The sequence below is a fragment of the Trichosurus vulpecula genome, chromosome 2 (genome assembly GCF_011100635.1).
Source record: "Trichosurus vulpecula isolate mTriVul1 chromosome 2, mTriVul1.pri, whole genome shotgun sequence".
Classification (NCBI taxonomy): Eukaryota; Metazoa; Chordata; class Mammalia; order Diprotodontia; family Phalangeridae; genus Trichosurus; species Trichosurus vulpecula.
This window is the reverse complement of record NC_050574.1, coordinates 99,189,384-99,209,437: the sequence shown is the minus strand read 5'-3', so window position 1 is coordinate 99,209,437 and position 20,054 is coordinate 99,189,384. Positions and strand designations below refer to the sequence as shown.

At 38.4% G+C, this 20,054-nt stretch overlaps 1 protein-coding gene across 2 annotated transcripts in view; it reads right to left on the bottom strand.

The window, feature by feature from the left end:
* Positions 1 to 6,170: 6,170 nt before the first annotated feature.
* The window catches only part of CAB39L (calcium binding protein 39 like), a 152,351-nt gene continuing 138,467 nt past the window's right edge, over positions 6,171 to 20,054 (bottom strand). For both annotated transcript variants that reach the window (XM_036747237.1, XM_036747236.1), the window contains one exon: positions 6,171 to 7,703. In XM_036747237.1, coding sequence (XP_036603132.1) covers positions 7,524 to 7,703 — 180 coding nt within the window. In that variant the 3' untranslated portion in view covers positions 6,171 to 7,523. The remainder of the gene's footprint in view (positions 7,704 to 20,054) is intronic.

The window sequence follows — 20,054 nt, the reverse complement described above, 5'->3', positions numbered from 1 at the left end:
GGAGTGGAAGGAAGGGAGCTTGTAGGAAGCCATCTTCTATTTCTTTAAAGGATTGTCATGTTGAAGGAATTAAATTTTTCTAAAAAAAAAGTTTTGTCGTTGCTTTATGCTTTTACCCTATAGTTATTTCCCCTTTGTCTCTTTTACCAACACCACCGAACCTTTCCTTATACCAAAGAAAAATTTCTAAGCCAAGCCAACCTAGCTTCCAAAAGCATCCATAAGCCTTACATGAAGAGGCATTCAATTTTCTCTAATTTGTGCAGAAAGCAAGAACTAGAACTAGCGGATGGAAGTAATAAGGAGGATGACTCTGGCTTGCCAAGATGAAGACCGCTAAAAATCAGAGCTCTTCAAAAATGGAATGGGTTGCCCCCTACAGAAGTGAGTTTCCTTTCTCTGGGAAAGGCGGAGGCTAAACACCTGTTTGTACAAAGGATTCATATTTCAGATAGGATTTGGACTAGAATGACCTCTAAGGAGTCTTCCAACTCTTAAGAGTCTATGACTCTGGGGCAGCTAGGTGGCAAAGTGGATAGAGCACCAGCCCTGGAGTCAGGAGGACTTGAGTTCAAATGTAGCCTCAGACACTTGACAGTTACTAGTTGGGTGACCTTGGGCAAGACACTTAACTCAGATTGCCTTGCAACAGCAACAAAGAGCTTATGACTCTGACAGGGAACAGCCCTGAGAACATCGATAGGGCTATCTCCAGATGGGATCAGCAAACCTAACCCATCAACACATCTTCATAAATTACTTGCCCAAGAGACTGACCAGGTGGCTACTACATGAGGACAGGGATCTTAGATCTTTCTAGTATTGGGAATAAGAGCTTTTAGAATTCCATCACATGGCCCTGTGTCCTTTTGGGTGTCAGCTTTCTGCTTTTGTAGGTAAGGGCTTTGAACGTACATATCAATTTGGCCACTATGAAAGAAGAATAAAGCGAATCTTAGCTGAGAGTGGAAGGGACTCTGTGGGAGGTGAAGGACAAAGCCTTAAATGGAGCTGCCACAGATGAGGCTCGCCCCTCCCCTTCCACACCCCTTTGACAGGACAGAGTCTCATTCATAAAAGCTGAGGAAGGTCATTGCCATGTGAAAGTCACACTCCATGCCCAGAAAAGTGTAGTCTTTTTTTTTTTCCCCAATAGACAGAACAGTATACAGTCCCTGCCTTGCCTCCTTCCCCCAAGAGCCTCCTTAGATTACAGAGCCTCCATTCTATTCTATGCCCGCCCAAGAGACCTACTCACCACGGCCAGGGCTGTGCTGTGGGAAATGCCATTGGTGTGAATCCAATAAGGCTGGCAGTGAGTTAACCCTTCACCTTCTCCCGAGAGCAACCTAACAGGACTGTTAGTGTTAATGGTGGTCGTTTTCCTACTTGTTAATGAATAAACTATCATGGTTTTACAGACAATAAGATCAAACAAAACGTCAGAAGCCCAGTGGTGAGTTTTTGGAGAGGTAGAAAACCAATCCATAGGACTCTAGCCTTTTATTCAGGATAGTCAATCATTTTGCTGCTTGAATCACCCCTCCCATCTTTTAAAGCCCAATTCAAACACCCCTTCTTCCACTAAGATTCTCCTGATGCCTCTTGTTGGTAAACAGCTCCCCAGATTGGGCCTCACACAGTACTTCTGTAACTCTCTAATACACTTATCCTGTATTCTTGTGCATTTGTGATTATCTGTCAGTTAGAAACATTAGACTGTAAAATCGATGAGAGCTGGGTAGAAAAAGGAATGGACTCATTTAGCAGCTAATAATAGTAATAATAAATGACAATAGTAATAAAGGCAGCTAGATGGCCACATAGATAGAGCGCTGGGCCGGGAATCAGGAAGACCTGAGCTCAAATCCAGCCTCAGACACTTACTAGCTGTGTGACCCTGGGCAAGTCATTAATCTTTGTCTGCCTCAGTTTCCTCACCTGTAAAATGGGCACGACAATGGCACCTACCTCACAGCGTTATTGTGAGGATCAAATGAGGTAACATTTGTAAAGCGCTTCTGCCTGATCCGTGTAAGGCAGAGGAAGAGAATGCAGTAAATATTTATTAAGAGCCCACTGTGTAGCAGAGTACTTTAGAGATAGCAAATCACCGCGCTAAGTGCTTTCATGTGATACTCACATATGTGACACAGTTATCCCCTTCCACATCGTGACTTTACACATCGCAATTTTGGTATGTTGTGGGTCTGCATAAGAAATTAAATGGGAATTTTTAGGAGTTTTGCGGAAGCTGCGGAGGACATATGAAGGCCAGAAGATGACACAGAAAAATACTTCACCCAAATTTTACAATAAGGTACTGTAGATACTCCATAAAAGAGAAAGAAAAAAAAATTCAGATGTCTTCTCTGGTACAAAAGGGGAGTCAAAAAATTTTACGTGGATTTTCCTGATCGTGGGGGTACCCCCTTTTCGCCCCTACCCACAATGTGGAGAGGATAACTGTGTTCCCCATTTGATCCTTATATAGATGCTATACAAATGCTAGCCATTATATTGTCTGATATTTGCATAATACTTTACACACATCTCACCTGAACCTCATAACCACCGTCTGAAATAGCAACCACAGGTACTATCATTCCCATTTCACAAACGCAGAAACTGAGGGTCAGAGAAGTTAAATGATTTCCTCATGGTCACACAGCTAGTAAATGTTGGAGGAAGGATTCACACCCGAGTCTCTATCCACTCTGCCAAGTTGCGGGGGCCTTCAAAGTTCAAAAAGAGGTAAAACTAGATGAAAATGTCTTCCAAGATCTATTGTGAAGGAAAGATAGTAATGATTACTGATAGCACCTTGCAGTATTTTCCTACCAAAGGCCTGCCCTTTCCCTTAATGCCCCCAGCAATTAAGGGGTTGGGACCTTTTAACATGTTAGTATTAGCTCATTGGTTTATCTATGATGAAAAAAATTCAGAGTGTTTTCAATGTGAAAATGGAAGGATTGCTAGTTACATCAGTGTTAGAAAATGAGGACTAATCGCATCTAATAGAAAGAAGCAGGAAAGGAAACAATGCAGAATTTCATAGATAGCAAAGTGAAGGCTCATCTAGAACAGAGATGTATTTCTGTTGTATATTTATTATATACACATATACACCTGAGTCAGTGAACCTGTGTCTTTAAAAATATATATTTTGATAACTATTCAGTATAATTGCTTTCCTTTATAATTCTGTCTTATTTAATGCATTTAAAAACATTATTTTAACACATCACCAAAAGGGTTCATGACACCAAAAAGATGAGGAATTGCTGAACTCGAGTTATAAAATACCAAAAATTAGGAAGGAGTTTATCTTTGCCAGCCTTCTGCTATCTATGGAGCAAATTCTTTCCAGTTGAGTCCTCCCTATTCCTGTAAAGCTCTCAAGATTTTACAATCTCAGGTCAATTTTTTCCATATTAAATTTATATGACTTTTATAATTCTTTTGACGTAATTCTTGAAATGAAAACCCAGTCTTGGTTTTGGAATCTTCTAGTCATTCTTTCCTGAGTCACTATGATGAATAAGAGTCATTATTTTTCATTAACACCTCTACCATCTTTCTATAATAAAGCTGTCCCCTCATCCACGCATACCTTCAGTCTGCTTAGCACGAGCAAGTCAGTGGCTGCTCTTGGGTGATTTCAGTCTCACACTCTCTTAATATCAAAATATAAACACAATATTCCTTTTGATAAACATGAAAACCAAGTTTAAAAAAACTTCCATGCTGGGGATGTTTTTAGTAGTATACTGTGATCTTTAAATATTTCTTTGCTTCTTCACCAGTGCTCTTCTCTGGTTTAAAATTTCTAGTGTTTAGACAGGGAAGGGGAAGCCACAAGTGGCCCTCTAGGTCCTCAAGTGTGGCCCTTTGACGGAATCCAAACTTCAGAACACAGAATCCAAACACAGAACAATCTGTGAAGTTTGGATTCAGTCAGAGGGCCACACTTGAGGACCTAGAGGGCCACCAGTAGCCTCGAGGCTGCAGGTTCCCCACCCCTGACTGAATATTCCTTGAATTAATCAAGGTGATTTTGGAGCCTGATCCAGGATTTCCAAACTACAGTGGGTCTCAGAGCAGCTTAATCTGATGAGGAATGTTGTTGTTGGATGAGGACTTATATTACATTAGTGAAGGATGTTTTTTTTTTTTTCCTAGATCTTTTTTTTTCATTGCACTCTTAACGGAAAAATATTAGAATGAAGAATTAAAATAACATTTGTAAGGATGGTGCGAGGAATGAGAGAGTCCCTGCACTGAGGCAAATTACTGTAATTTCTGTCAAGCAGATCTTAGGCAGAGCTATGGCTGCAGCAGTTATGCTTTGTCTTTGTTTTTTAAAACGTGTTTCTTTGTAAGCAAGAGATTGTAGGGTTTTGTTTTCTTAACCAAATTGTTACTTTTTCATTTTAGTGGATTAATTCATTCACATTTAAAGCTGTAAGAATTATGTTTACATTTTCCTCCATCTATCTCTAAAACTGCTTTTTTCCTTTCAGGTTATGATTCCCTCACTACTTCTTCGTAGCTATTACATTTTGGCCAGCTAAGAACAATCCTTGCCAGCTTCATTCTAAAACTTCAAGCTCTCATATGCCAGTGGGATGAGTCAGAAAAAATTTCTGAAATCACTGGGTCATCTATATCCCAGTCTTAACAAGGATGGATGATCAAGAGACAAGGCCCAGTTACTTTAAATGTCAGTAGAAGACCAATGTGACTTTGTTTAGGTGTATTTGAAATGACTGCATTTATGCTTCAAACTCTAGTTTTAATAAACATAAAATTGCATCACACTATTTGTTGTATTTGAGCTGACCTACCCTTTGTATAACTGCAATGCAATTTTGTGTAGATTTTACGCATTTTTCAGCCTAAAGCTTTCAGAAAGAGGCTAGAGGGTTTTGACATAGATGCATATATGAAAGTTTTGAAAGTTATTTTCCTTTATCAAATTATTTCAAGTTTAGTTTGTCAGCACTTTAATTTTTTACCAAATAAGCTTTCAATAAGTGATAAATTTTAAAAAGTCTTGAATCTTGTCAATCAATAAGTTTGTTTAGAGAATGACAGACATAGACACAGACTTGATTGCACAGTGGTATGAAACGACTAACATCTATACTCTTAATAAGACCCCACTACCATAAGAGAACTCAGTTTTGTCTTCATTTGAAGTTGTAACAAGAATACGGCCATATAACATTGTGAAGACAGCAGAAGAATGAAGATGACCCAAGAATGCATGATGCCTTTTGCTTAGCCAGTTTTTCCTTAAATGTGAGCTTTTGAAATAGATTATTAAATCTGACCTTTTTATAAATTCAATACTCTGAAAATACTTACGGCAAGACTGTGTATGCAAAAACCTGTGTCAACTCTGTACTTTCTGATCTATTTACACATTGCTAATTCACATCTTCAGAACATAATGAAGTTCCAGATACTCATTTTACTGCGTCTCAGAGGCTGATTTCCTGTTGTAGCTAGTGCTAAGCTGGATACAGGAGGCCTAATTCTAGGCCACAGGAAATTGAAAAACCTATCTTTACCCAAAGAATGATAACAAGGTCTTGCTTTCTAATTAATTGGAACTAGGGGTCCTCTGATGCCATGGAACAGCCGGAAGCAGTTGAATGGGCTTCCACAAACTTGCTTTATCTTCACGTGTTTTAGTATTTACTTATCCCTGATATGAAAGAAGCAAACCTGAGCATCAGAATTCTGAGCAGGCTCAGAATGGCCAGAAAGAGAAGCTGGTCTTTGCTGATAGAAGAATGAAAGGGTGTAAGCTGTCAGTTCTACTGACCAGCATCTAGACTTTTTCATGATGGCATTTACCAAAGCTGCTACAGCACGAGGTGCCCCCCAAGCAGGGGTTGGCATTGACAACCCTGCAGCTCCATGCTGGACACAGCACAAACAAAAACCCAGGTCCCAGGCAGCAACTGACATCTTGCCCACCTAGGCTTCAGGGTGATGTTTTCAAAGGCCAAGGGTCCTTGAGAACTAACAAGTTCATTGCTCCCTTTCTCATCCGGAGAAATGGTGATTGGTGGGAGGGAGGCAAAGAACACACAACTCAGCAAAAATGGGCAAGTGAGAAGGAGCAACATGTTTTAGAAATGAAATCAGGAAAAACAATGCAGAGTAGTAACCATGCCTTTAATAGCTTGTAAATAGAGCTTTAAAATTCAAGAGAGCTAAGATATACATCATTTTTATACAACTGACATCTGAAAATAAACCATGACCTGTTAGGGTCCATGCCTTTTCTAAAGAGCATAAATTAAATCCTTAATAACCCTAATATGCAACAGTGTATTGGACCACAGAATCTCACAGGTTTTCTAGCCTTTTGCTAAAGAATTTGCTGTAGAGTTTGTAGAGTAACAGCTTTCTGTTGTACTAGGGAAAGATGCCTATAGCCACCCGCCAGATATCTTTTCGTATCTTTTATTTTCCCCATTTCTACCTCTACATTTCCCTATGAAAATGAGTGACCAAAACACCTGTTCAACCTCTGGACCCAAGCCTTTGCATCTGGCGTCACCGGGCAATGAGTCCTACTTCTGAGGCCCATGAGAAGAGCAGCCACAAAACATGACATACAAAAAAACGTGTCCCCAGCATAAGGCAATGGGACAGAGCAGCACTGATACCTCTTTTGACTCTAGATTCATTGGTCTCGAGCATCTGCTTGATGTACCAGCCAGGACATGATGACTTAGATTTCAGGCTACCCTGGCGGTTCCTCTGGCCCACGTGGAAGCCCACCTTTCTCTGTGGTTGGTCCCATTAGACTCCCCAGTAGAGGTTGGGTTGCTCTGGCAATCATTAGACTAGAGTCAGGAGCAGCTCAACCTTGCGCTGGAGGTTAAAAGATAGTCCTGAACAAAGCTCAAGTCTCCACTAAGGCAAAAGAATATTAATTTCCCCAAAAGGTTAGGAACTACTTATTTAGAATCAACCAAAGGACATCAGGAAAGAAACAATGCATGAATAACAAAAATACTTAAGGTGATCATCTTTTTGAATCTGCCCTCTACTGACGAGAAATTCTTTTGACCTAAGCACACACGGCCAAAGAGCTTAGGCTCTTTCACGGTGTCCGTGCATGCACAGCACTCAATCAGTCAGGACAAAGAAAAAGATGACGGCAATCATCCGAGCTTCTACTTGGTGCAGTGACAGTAAACGACAGCTCAAGGCTGTTGGTAGGAAAGGCAAGAACAAGTCGATGCAAATACGTGGATAAAAACCGGTCAGTTTCTAATGCAGAGGTTTGCTAATTTGACATAATCATAGACTTGATTAAAAATAATATATTATTCTAGTTTTTTAAACTTTCCCATTTTAAAAGTTTTATATTCCATTTATCTGAACAATGAATTAAAATAGGCACCTGTGCATGCCTTCCCAAGCACTATTTTTTTTTAAATGACACATAAACTGAACAAACAGGATTAATGCCTATGGCAGAAAATTAGGTAAAACCTTCAAGGGGTTGTTTTTTTCAAGTCTCGGATTTGTTTAATCAAATAATTCTTCTCATCGGTGAATTGTTCATCATCCGTTCTTTCTTTCTGGAAGGTGCTCAGAAACTCAATTAGCTTTGGTTGATTTTTTAGGAGAATCTCCACAATTGGCTGGGTTTTGTGAGGGCTAGCCACAAATACCTAAAAGACAAAGAAACACAGAGGTCAGAAAGGTAGAATCTGGTAACTGCTGGGCCTCATTTGTGTGCCTGCTCCCCAGGAAAGCTCCTGGCTCTTCTTTCACATAGATGGAAATCCAAACTCAACTTTAATATCCTATTTCTTAGATAACAACAGCTGAGATCTACTTAAAAAAAGCACTAGACCAACAAGGCAATAGCCCATAGACTCTTGGTAAGAGAATAGTGAAGGATGTAGAATGTTTTGTGGTGGCCACAATCTATATTTATGTCCTAAATAAAATAAGACCTGGAAGAGTGATATGTTTTGTGGCAATGCCAATTACTTCAGTACTTCAAGGATTTGGTGTTTTGTTGGTGTAGGTGCTCACTCCACTGATGCAGTTTGGATGGCATTTTGGAGGGGCCACAGACAAAAAGTCATCACCCTCCAGCCACGCTGGTGCTGATCCTCTCCAGATTTAGGTAGGCTGGTTCATAGACATTATCCATATGGTTCATCAAGGGACAAGATTACATAAATACATAAATGCACAATATAGTGGATAGCATTTCACAACATCATAATCCTGGTACTCATTTATTCTGACATCTATGGACAAGGAGAAGCCAAGGAGACCCGAAAAGAACAGCATTCTTAAGCAGAGAAAGGGTATATGGGAAATTGAGGTTGATGGAATTGTAGGGTGTGACACATAGATACTGTATACCTTAGGGGTCAAATATGCAGCCTGCAACACAACCAAGTACAGCCTGAACCAGTTTAAAATGTAATTGGGAAATAGTTAACAAAATTAATAAAAATAAAATAAAGCACATATATATATGTATATATATACATATATATATATATATATATATATATGTGTGTGTGTGTGTGTGTGTGTACATGCATATTTGATAACATTACATTTTAAAACTAAGTCGATACATGGTTCCCAGGGATCCTTACGTACCCTGTCTATTGGAGTTTGACACCAGTGCTGTATACCAAATATGTTTAAAAAGATGTTAAAGCCTAGTAGATAGGATTTCAGATGAAATAATGGATGTCAAAAGTCTTTGGAAACTGAATACTATATAAATGTTAGGTGGCATTATTACTATTACTGACACAGATAACAAAAATTTGAAATATGTGAGCTTTGAGAACAATATGTGAAAAGTGGTAAGGTTTATATAAATAGAATAAATTACTTCCCTTGAGCAAGAAATTACCAGGACCAGGCACAATTCAGATAATCTAGAAAGATGTCTTAAACGTCCCCTTCTCAGGAGATGGGCTATTTTTCTATGTGTCATGGCATGCTGGGACATTGCCAGCATGGCTACAGTTTCAGAATGACCAAGGATTTATGTCCCCTTCAAGATCTCTCTCCAAAAGAGAGATCCTTGTAGAAGCTTGGAGAGGCCTTGTGGAAGATTTCTATGCCTTTTAGTCCCCAAATGTGACATATAAAAAGCAAGGTCACGGCTAAAAGATGGAGAGGAAGGGGAAGGACAAGAATGAGAAAAGGGCCAGAGAAGCAAGTATTGGGTAAAGTTGTACAATTCTTAACACAGAAATATTTTACAGTGCAATTTTACTTATCTGATCTCCACTTGGTACATCTCTAGTTTATTTTTCTGGGCAAAATTTCCACAAGGTCTCTCTGAGCCTCTAAAAGGAGCTGGAACATAGATCCTTGGTCACTCTGAAATTGTATCCACACTGGTGGTGTCCCAGCATGCCATGACATATAGAAAAATAGCCCATCTCCTAGGAGGTGGATGTTTAAGACATTGTTTTAGATTCCTGAATTGTGTCTGGTCCTGGTAATTTCTTGCTCAAGAGAGGTAATTCTTTTGAAGTCATTCATTATTATTGGTTATTGTGTATAACTTTTTTTCCCTAAGGTCATATTGTTAGTCACAAAGTTAGGGACCGAAACTCATAAAAGTTCTTTTTTACATCAATTAAATCATACTACATTTCTTATTACTATCAGAGCCCATTTATTTCATGTTTTTGTTATTTGCATTGATAATAGTAACACCATCTTACATTTATTTAGCATTCAGTTTCCAAAGTGCTCTTCACATCTGTGATTTCCTGATCTTCCCTCCAACCCCTTAAGGTAGGGCAGCTATTATTTTCATTTTAATGAAGGAAAGTGAAGCTCAGACTTGTCCAAGGCCCACAGATATGCCTAGAATGGGGAAGCTGGCACACTCTCTATTTGGCTCAGCCCAGATCTTCTGAATTCTAGTTCAGTTCTCTTTCCATGGTATCACAAAGCTTCCACAGTACCCCACCACACTCCTCCTCCTCCTCACTAACACTTATGTCATGATAACAGCTAATATTTATGTAGTGCTTTTGATGCGCCAGGCACTGTGCTAAGTGCTTTACAATTACTATCTCATCTGGTTCCCACAACAACCCTGGGATTTAGGGGCTATTATTGTCCCCATTTCACAGACAGGGAAACTGAGGCATCCAGTCATTCATCATCCTTCAGAGAGGATTTACTTCACTGAAGTCACTTTAGGTCCTGGAGTAAATGAAACCCACTTAACATCTCACCTTCGCTGCCTTTGTCAATTTAGCAGAGTCCTTATAAACACACCAGCCTGAGCTTGTTTTGGTGAAATGAAATTTGAGGTTAGGCAAGATAGTGCTGTGAAGAGATATACACGTTTCACTAATGTCTAGCTTGAAAGCATCACAGTCACTCAATGGTTCATGAAATATCCTTAATTTTTAAATTCTCAGAGAAATTGCCTGAAACTCAAGTAGCACCTCCAAGGATGCCTGGAAATCCCATGCTGGTGCAAAGGTAAATTACTACCATTAGTTACCACTGTTTACAATGGGGTTGCTGTGGAGTTTCAGCTAAATATTGGCTGGTATTTTGTGGCAACTACATAAATAACTCGTGGAACCAGTCTTTCTAATGGAAAAAAAGAACAAGGTTAAATAAAATTGGAAAAAGTTCAGCTTCTATGTCCTAATCCAAAATAAATGTCAAACACGGTTGAATATACACACACACATTCCATTGGACGCACTCTGGAACATCAACACACCCTACCATAAAGCTGAGGTAACTGTTAACAGTTTGTCTTCATGTTTTGAAACTTTTTTAAATGGTTTCTTAACCCTGGGATCTCCCTAAATATAGTAACTGACTAGAGGCAACTGATTCAGAGATGTAAAGACATGCTTGAGGGAGCAATTACTCTGAACAGCCCTTCTTGCCGTGTCAAGTACCTGAAATGCCATATTTATTATTAGAGAGATATTTTTGAGTCAAAGCATGCTGAACATCATGTGCGGGACACAAAGTTACCTTGTGCAGTCATGAATGTTCCCATTTTTAAAAAATAATGCTATTTTCAAACTATCCCAACTTCATTAAACACACTTCTGTTTTGCTATATTAATTTGAAAATAAATGGTTTGTGATCTCTCCATTTAAGACTATGGTCTTACTGGTCTCACCAAGAGCAATTCAGTGTAAAAGAGCCTCTAAAAAAGAACTTATTTGAATCCCTTAAATTGAAAGTTGTATTTGTCAGAAGAGTATAGAATGCCTCAAGTTTAGCTTTGAATTGACAGTCTGCTCCAGTCCCCTTTGTTATCTACCAGAGTAAAACTAGAAAAATCTGGTTTTATTGCATTTTATTCCCAAATGCTTATCATCTTTCCTCTTTCCTTCAAAACCAATCTGAAACCTCAACAAAGAAAAACTTCTGAAAGTTGTGAAATAATACTTAATAGTAGTTATTTCATAAAATCTGAGAAAGAGACACTGATGCTCATTGCCCCCCACCACCCTGCCTCCCATTCTCTTCTCTATCACTTTCAGCTTGGCTCCTGAGCTCACCATGCAGCCAAACCTGTTCTCTACAAGATTAATAATGATTTCTTAACTGCTAAATCCAGTGGTCTTCTCTCAGCTCTCATTCCACTTGACCTCTTGGTAGTTTTTCACCTCCTCCTGAACATTTTCTTTTCCCTTGTCTGTTTCTTTGCCTCCTAAATGCCTGCTCCTTCTTTCCTTCTTCCTTCCTCCTCTTCCTGTCCAGTAAGTGTGAAGATCCCCCAAAGCTCTGGCTTGGGCTTTCTTCTCTTTCTATAATCCCCCCTCAGTGATCTCATCAGTTGCTATGGGTTAAATTATCACCTCTAGGCAGATCTACAAAGCCAGTCCCAATTTCTCTCCTGAATTCCAGATCCGTGTCCCCAAGTACCAGCTGGCCATCTCTAACGCATCCAAAAGTGGAACTCATTATATTTCCCCCTAAATCCATTTTTCATCTACTCTTACCCATTTCTGTTGAGGGCTCCCCTATTCTTTTAGTCAACCAAGTCTGTGACGGTGGAGTCATCACTGACTCTACTTTTCCTCATCCTATCGGTTGACATGTCTTGCCTACTCTACTTCTCTATCAGTCGCAGCTGTCCCCTTCTCCCCACTTGTACAGCCTCCACCAAAGTTCAGGCCCTCATCACCTCCTGCCAGGATCATTGGAGTAACCTCCTAACTGATCTCCCTACACCCAGCCTCTCCCTTCTACAATCCATGTCATGTACAAGGGGGGAGGAAGCAAGCATTTGTACAGTGCCTAGTATGTGCAAGTGCTGTGCTAAGTGCGTTACAAATACAATCTCATTTGATTGGCCCAAATGATATTTCTAAAACACAGCTCTGAGCCAAAATCACCAGGGGTTACTGGCTAACATATTAAATTCTTGGTCTGACCTTTAGGGGCCTCTACAATCAGGCTCCCCCCTACTTTCCTAGGCTTCTTCCATTTTACTGCCCTTGCACCCTCCCTATTCTGGTCAAACTATCTTGAAAGCTGTTTTCTGTATGCAATATCTTACTTCTTCCCTCCAGTCCCCCATGCCTAGAATAAGCTTCCTTCTTACCTCCACCTGGAGCAGCCCAGCTAACCTCCTTCAAAGCACAGCTCAGCTGTTATTCCCTCTACAAGGGTTTTTCTGAGGTCCCCGAATTGTGCTTTCTTTCTTATGAAATTATTTTTCATATAACTTTGTATATATTTTATATTTATTTTCCTCTCTGAAGGAAGGGACTGTTTCATTTTTGTATTGGTATTCCCGGCACCTAGCACAGTGTTTTGTACATATTAGGTAGTTAATAAATGCTTGTCGAATTGAATTGTATTAGACATTTTCAATTTTAATTTTCTTACTTTCTTGGAATGATAGTTCCAATCATTGCATGTCACAATTAAATTATCTCTTTTAACTCACATCTCAATGTTTCCAATATATAGGAGCCCTTATTTTTTAGTAATTAAAAACTCAGGAGAATCTAACTTATCTAGAGGCCCACAAATAACATGACTTAGGGGATTCCTGATGATTAAGGTTAAATGTAATGTAGAGGTTAAATTCTCAAAGCCATGGCTCAGCTGCCTGGGGTGTGTTGGAGCCAGCTCAAACCTGATCAGGAGAGCTCAGTAGATTGTTAAGTTTTCATTGTGAGCATTTACAACTTGGAAATCAGCAAATGCTGCAAAACAGGACTTACTTTATTGTTTTGTTGGTTGAGAAAGTGATGGAGAAAGTCTTAATAATATAGATTAAAGGTAAAGGTTGCCACAAGTATATGTATTCCACCCCATGTCTCCTCTCCTTCCTCTTTTCCTGCTTCCCCTTCCTCCCCTCCCCCCAGCTGGTTGTTAACATTTACCAGCATACTCTTGGAAACTGTTAATAGAGTCTAATTACACTGAACTATTTCTATCATAAAAACACAGCAGGCAGTCACTTTATGAAGTATATGAAAGAGAATTAAAAATAAGATCAACAATTCTGAGCACCCTTTTTTCCTTCCGATACAAATCTAAGGCCACTTCTATGTAAATTAAGCATAGAACTATTCTATTGTTTAGCCCAAAACATTATTTTACTGCCAGTCTAATAGTAAGACAGGATAGACATCTGGAAGAGTATGGAAGGGGATCAGGAATGAGGCATGGTCACACTTTATCTTTACTAGCCTGATTTAAAATCATTACCTTTAACTACCCAGAAGGATAAAAGGAATGGGAAGCATTTTCTTTTGTCTGTTTGTAACTTTTTTCACCTTTATATACTGTCCCTTCTCAATCATAAAGTTGAGAAATTTGAAAAATTCCTTTCAATATGGCAGTATACACTAATTTGAAAAACATTTCACAAATTTTCTAAGACGGGCCTGGTATCCCTATTGAGAAATGCTATATCATCCATGACTACACATAATGTTTAATTTCTTTAATTCTTAAACATTAGTTTGCTGCCCACATAGGATCAGATAGTTATGATGCTGGTTTAAATTCACTAGCTCACTTAAATTCTGAAACTATTCCTTTGCTTAAAAAGCATTTTTTGCTTGTCAACTATAATTTGAAGTACTATTCTTTCAAGAAAGCAGTGACTCTTCTATTACAATTCTTCTATGCTAGAGAAACTGGTTCCAGGTTAGACAATGTGACAAATAAAATATGAGAGTGAATTGTTTAAATCCTGCTGGAGAAAGGGTGGTATTGCTAGTGTTATATAGTATATTTGTTGAGAAAATCAAGTCACATTGTAAGTCTATTTCCCAAAAGCAATTAGAGAAAGAAAGAAGGCCCTCAAGGCTGGAAGGAATCTTATGAGGCCATTTACCTATCCTCTCACCTTCACTGAAAAGAATTCTTCTCATTAGATTAACTGGGGAGAACGATCCATCCCATTCTTTAAAAACTCCTCCTTATCTCTAACCTAAATCCTACAGATTAAGGCCATGATCTCTTATTCAGTCTTGAGTAGAGATAATAATACTGACTATGATGGTAGCAGATTTTATACTGTGCTTTAGGATTTCTAACAGGGGAGTTGGGTGGCTCAGTGGTTAAAATGCCTGGCCTAGAGTCAGGAAGACCTGAGTTAAAATCCCACATTGGACACTGTAGCTGTATGACCCTGGGCAAGTTATATTTCCTTAATTCACTGGAGAAGGAAATGACAAATACTCTAGTATCTTTACTCAGAAAATTCCATGGACAGTATTAGCATTCTGTGGTTCATGGGGTCACAGAGTTGGACACGACTAAACAACTACATTAGGATTTCTAAAGTGTTTTGTATATATTGTTTCATTTGGCTCTTAGAACAATTCTATGAGGTAGGTACAACAGGGATTTTACAGGTTTAAGACTTTACTTACTATCCCTATTAAATTTCATCTTTTGAGATCTTTCCCATTATTTTAGTTTGTCAAGGTTTTTTTTTTTTGATCCTGTCTCTGTCATCCCAATGATGTTATTTCACCTATAAATTTGATATGCCTAACATTTATTCCTTCATCCAAATCATTAGCAAAAATAGTGAACAGAAGAGGGCCAAAGACAGATCCTAGTACATTAATGATAACTCTTCGGGCCTGGCCATTTAACTCACTCTGAGTTCACCTAACTAGAATATTGTCTAACTCATATCTCTCCATCTTGTTCATAGAGAGCCTCTATCAAATTCTTTGTTATAAGTCCTGGAGTCTCTTTTCTGGGAGACGTGAGAAAAGATGAAATAAATGACCTGTTCAAGATGGTTTAGTCATATACCTGTTATAAAGCAGATTTGTGATGAAGATGATCTCTCAAGGTCCCTCCCAACTCCATACATCTTTGATGCGAGTTTAGGAAAACTCCAGCTAAGGCTGCACATTATGCCATAACATTTACACATACTAATATCTCACTGGCTTTTAAAAACTATCATGTTCACAGCATTAATTTTACTATCCTCATCATCCATTCCAGTCATTCTTATCATTATTATTCTAGCCATGTTTTCTTCATTTTATATAGCACAGTTGATTTTTCCTCCCTAGGAGCAATGACCTTATATTTGTTCTGAACAAACTTGATCCAGCTAATTCTACCATTTTCCTAGTTTTGTTGTTGTTTTTGTTTGGTCCTTTCAATCATGTCCGATTCTTCATGACCCCATTTGGAGTTTTCTTGGCAAAGATTAATTGGAGTGCTTTGCCATATTCTTTTCCAGCCCATTTTATAGATGAGGAAACTGAGGTAAACAGGGTTAAGTGACTTGCCCAGGGTCACACAACCAGTAACTATCTGAGGTCAGATTTGAACTCATGAAGATGGATCTTCCTGACTCCAGGCCTGCAGCTTTATTTATTATGTTACCTAGCTGGAGCCCCTATAGTGATAGACTTCAGTATTTTCTTCTCTCCAAAGAACATATCTGATCAGAAAATTTAATGAGGATACTATCTGTTTCATTATATAGATCACTAATGAAAACGCCGAGAGCAGCTAGGTGGCACAATCTAAGTAATGTAAGTAAGATTCCTCTTCCTGAGTTTAAATCTGGATTCAGATATTTCCTAGCTGTGTGACCCTGGGCAAGTCATTTAACACTTTTGCCTCAGTTTCCTCATCTGTAAAATGATCTAGAGAAGGAAATGGCAAACCACTCCAGTATCTCTGCCAAGAAAACCTCAAATGGGGTCATGAAGAGTCAGACACACTGAAATGATTGTGCGTCAGACACAATGAAAATGCTAAGCAGCATTATGTCTATGACTGACTTCTTAAAAACAATCTAAAAATGATTCCTAGATAAGATGACAGCTAGTTCCTCTCACACAGAAACTGTTGGGTGGACTAAACCACAATTTCCTAGTTTACTGATCAGTATACCATATAGGAAAGAATTAAATTCTACCCTAAATTGAGGGTAATTGATAACTTACATATTCTCATTGGTTTGTCAAGTTATAATAAATTAGATAATATAAAAGAATCACATTAAGTTTGATTAGTCATTCTGATTAATTATTACCTTGTACTCTGTTTTCTTCCAGGTATTTGTAAATTGATTTAGTGAAAAAATTTACCAGTATTTTCCCAGACATAAGAGTTAAACTTAGAGGCTTATCTTTCTCACCCTCCCACCTCCAATTTCTTTAAAAACAAAACAAAAATAAAGGCTAGGCACACAGTGCCATTAATAATTCTAACATTCTATTCTCCACAAGAACCAAAAAAGGTTAGTAGCAACATTTCTATGGCCAATTATTCTAGTAACTTGGAATCTAAGACAATAGGACCTGAAGATTTCATTTAATGATAGATGATAATCAAATTAACTGTTTACTTTCAATTATACAGTCTTAGAGAAAAATAGTTTTTAATTTCATGCTAAAGGGTACTGCTAATTTTTCATTTGAAAATAAGATGTGAAGTAGGCAGGAATATTCAGGAATATTCAACCTTTTATCTTCTATGTACATTACTAGAAAGATATCAAAATATTAGAATAGTTAAATACAAAGGCAGGGGACAGTTGCAAGTGAACCAAAGTTTCTGATCCTGAAAGGGAGATTAAAGGGGAAAAAAAAGAAAAGCAAAGAATCAGAAACTAAGAAGGTATTCATCAACCAAGGAATGGTTGAACAAACTGTATTATATGAGTGTGATGGAATATTATTGTGCCATAAGAAATGATTGAAGAGATGATTTCAGAGAGTACTGGGTACTGTGAATTAATGCAGAGTGAAATGAGCAGAACCAGGAGAACTAGTTATACAAGGACAGAAACCTTGGAAAGAAAAACTCTCATCAATGCAATGGCCAACCATGGATTAACCAACCTATGATCAAGTGTGTTACCTGTCTCCTACCTGAAAACTAATGGACTCAAGGGGAGGAAAAAGACAAAGAGACAGACATTTTGTGGAATTGCTTTCTTGATTGCGTTTACTTGTTAGAAGCAAGGTTATTATTGTTTTTCCTCTCAGTTTTTAACTTGGGGGAAGGGATTAGCAATAATGATGCTTAAGAAAAGAAAGTCATTGAAATCTTCTTGAAGACCTACCAGAAAGAACAGATGGAAGTTCAGAAGGAAACAGAGAAGCAGGACAGCTTTTAAAGTAATATGTGGAATTTATTACTTTTTTCTTTCAAAAAACAAATAGCATAAGATAAAATTCATGGCTTCAAATATTGTGTTTTGCTATGTGTGTGTAGAAATGTTCATTTTCTGTGTTTTTAAGTTTAGAAGAAGAAAAAAAATCTAAAAAGAATACCAAACTGAGCTCCATAAAGAGGGTTTTACTTGCATTCTTGTCTGGTGCTATTAAAAAAGTAGGCTGGAAACACCCACTGTGAATCTCCTTATGTACAAATAAACAGTCTTAAAAACAAATGAATTCTTTTAGAAAAAAATTAAAGTTCTTTAAAAAATAGAAATGGGAGCAGAGGTCCTAATTATGGCTTTTCGCATTTTCTGCCTGCCTTCTATGTTTAAACGATACATAGGGATTATGGAAGGATCAACCAAGGACATGCTAAAATAGAACATTTCACATAATTGAAGATTCACATTCACATTGGTTGATAGAAATATTTCCTATTATATTTCTAAAGATTTTTTTTTTTGGAAAATTACTAAGAAGAGTGAAAAGGAAGAGAAAGGGGCAATCACCCTAGTCATTTCTCAATGAAATACTCTTAGCAAATGTGTGTCTTTTTCTCACTTTCACCCTCAGGAGACATGAAGTTGATAAACTAGAGAGAAAACAGTTGAGTCCTAGACCCATCAGAGAATGGGTGATTGCTTAGTTGGAGTTCTCACTTGAGAATCAATTTTTTTTTGTATATAGTTTAGCCTATACTGCCAAACTAGCTTTGGAGAAGAATCCAGACAACTTTTTTTCCATAGGTAGATAGAGTTGTTGTGGAATTTTTTAAAAGTCTGAATTTACAAATATTTTTGATAAAAATATGGATATTTTGAATTTACAAATTCACAAATAGTTATTGATGCTAAAAGTATGTGGTGGTTATTTAGGAAACCTTTCCAGGTGTCAAACTCCCAGCAAAACTCTCCAGGTGAGGCAGGAAGGAGATTAAAATGTAATTGACAAATGTTTAACAAAATAAATAAAAATATAACACAACATAAATAATGTTAATTTGCTGTTTTCTAAGTTATTTGATGGCCTGCAGGTACCTGTTTCTGTTTGAGTTTGACACCACTCCTTTAGACAACTCATATCTAGTACCTAGTATCTTGGAATCTCTTCCTAGGACTCTTCTCTAATGCCTCACGACAGCCTCATCTCAACAGCTCATTCCGGTGATAGGACAGAATGGAAACAGGTTGTTTCAAATACTCAGGGTCAAGCATTATCATCTCAATAGTTTCTGGAAGTGAGAGAAATGCCCCTGAAGTACAGGGGGCTGCATGGTATCACTGGGAAGAACACTGAACTGGGAGTCAGAAGGCCTGTACTGAAGCCCAGCTCTTTTACTTATTAGCTCTGGGACCTCGGACACCTCGGATGTCACAGGGCCTGTGAAGTTTCTCCATCTCTAGGATACAGAGGTTGGAGTTGGATGATGTCTGTGGTATGTTCCAGCTCTCACAGACTCCTGACTCCTGGGCCATTGTACTTTGCATTGCATCATGTTGCTCCTACGTATTATGCATAGGAATACCTAGCTCCATCACACAAACCAGGATGAAAAATATAGATAACACTGACAACTTGGTAACTGTGTATTCAGCGACCTGGGCTAGGGACATTGGTTCTTCATATGTAGCTTATGGGAGATGCATTGTAGGGGACAGGATGAAGGAAGTAACAACAAAGATATTAAAAGTAGGTAAAAATTCTGGACCTCTAGGTCTGGCCATTCCTAGATAAGCAAACACTATCATCAAGAGGTGAAAACCATGTTATATGCTTCAGTAACAAATATTTGGGGTTCAGGTAAGGCCAAATTTACAAAACCATAACAGTAAACAAGTGGTCAACTATACACCTAAACTCAGATATTCACAAGACATAGGAAGTGGGTAGTCTATACTTAGCCATGCACGAAATCAGTCTGTAATTTTGCATTCCTTCACTAAAAGGACATTTAGCATTTGGACATTGCTTAGTGGAAGGAACATTTGAATCGAGAGAAAGTTTAATTCCCAACTCTCCCATAATTTTTACCAATCAGAGTAGAGTTGCTATACTGAAAAATTTACTGGGATGTGGCCTGGTAATAATCCTCCCCAAAGGCAGTGAGGCTGGGCCTCAGGTGAGAGAACACACAGTTCACACCAGGCACATTCTCAACACTGTTTCAGTTTGGCGGGCTGCCACAATTTGTGTTCTGTTCATGTAGCCTTGAATTGCCCAGGGCCTCCCTCATGCCATAGGGAGGAATCAGAGAAGGGTTTTAAACAGACAAGAAAAGGCAGTTGTCATTCCTACTAATGAGGCAAAGGAATACTATAAGTATTAGAGAGGATGGATGGATAAGTACTTGGAAAATATAATGTGCT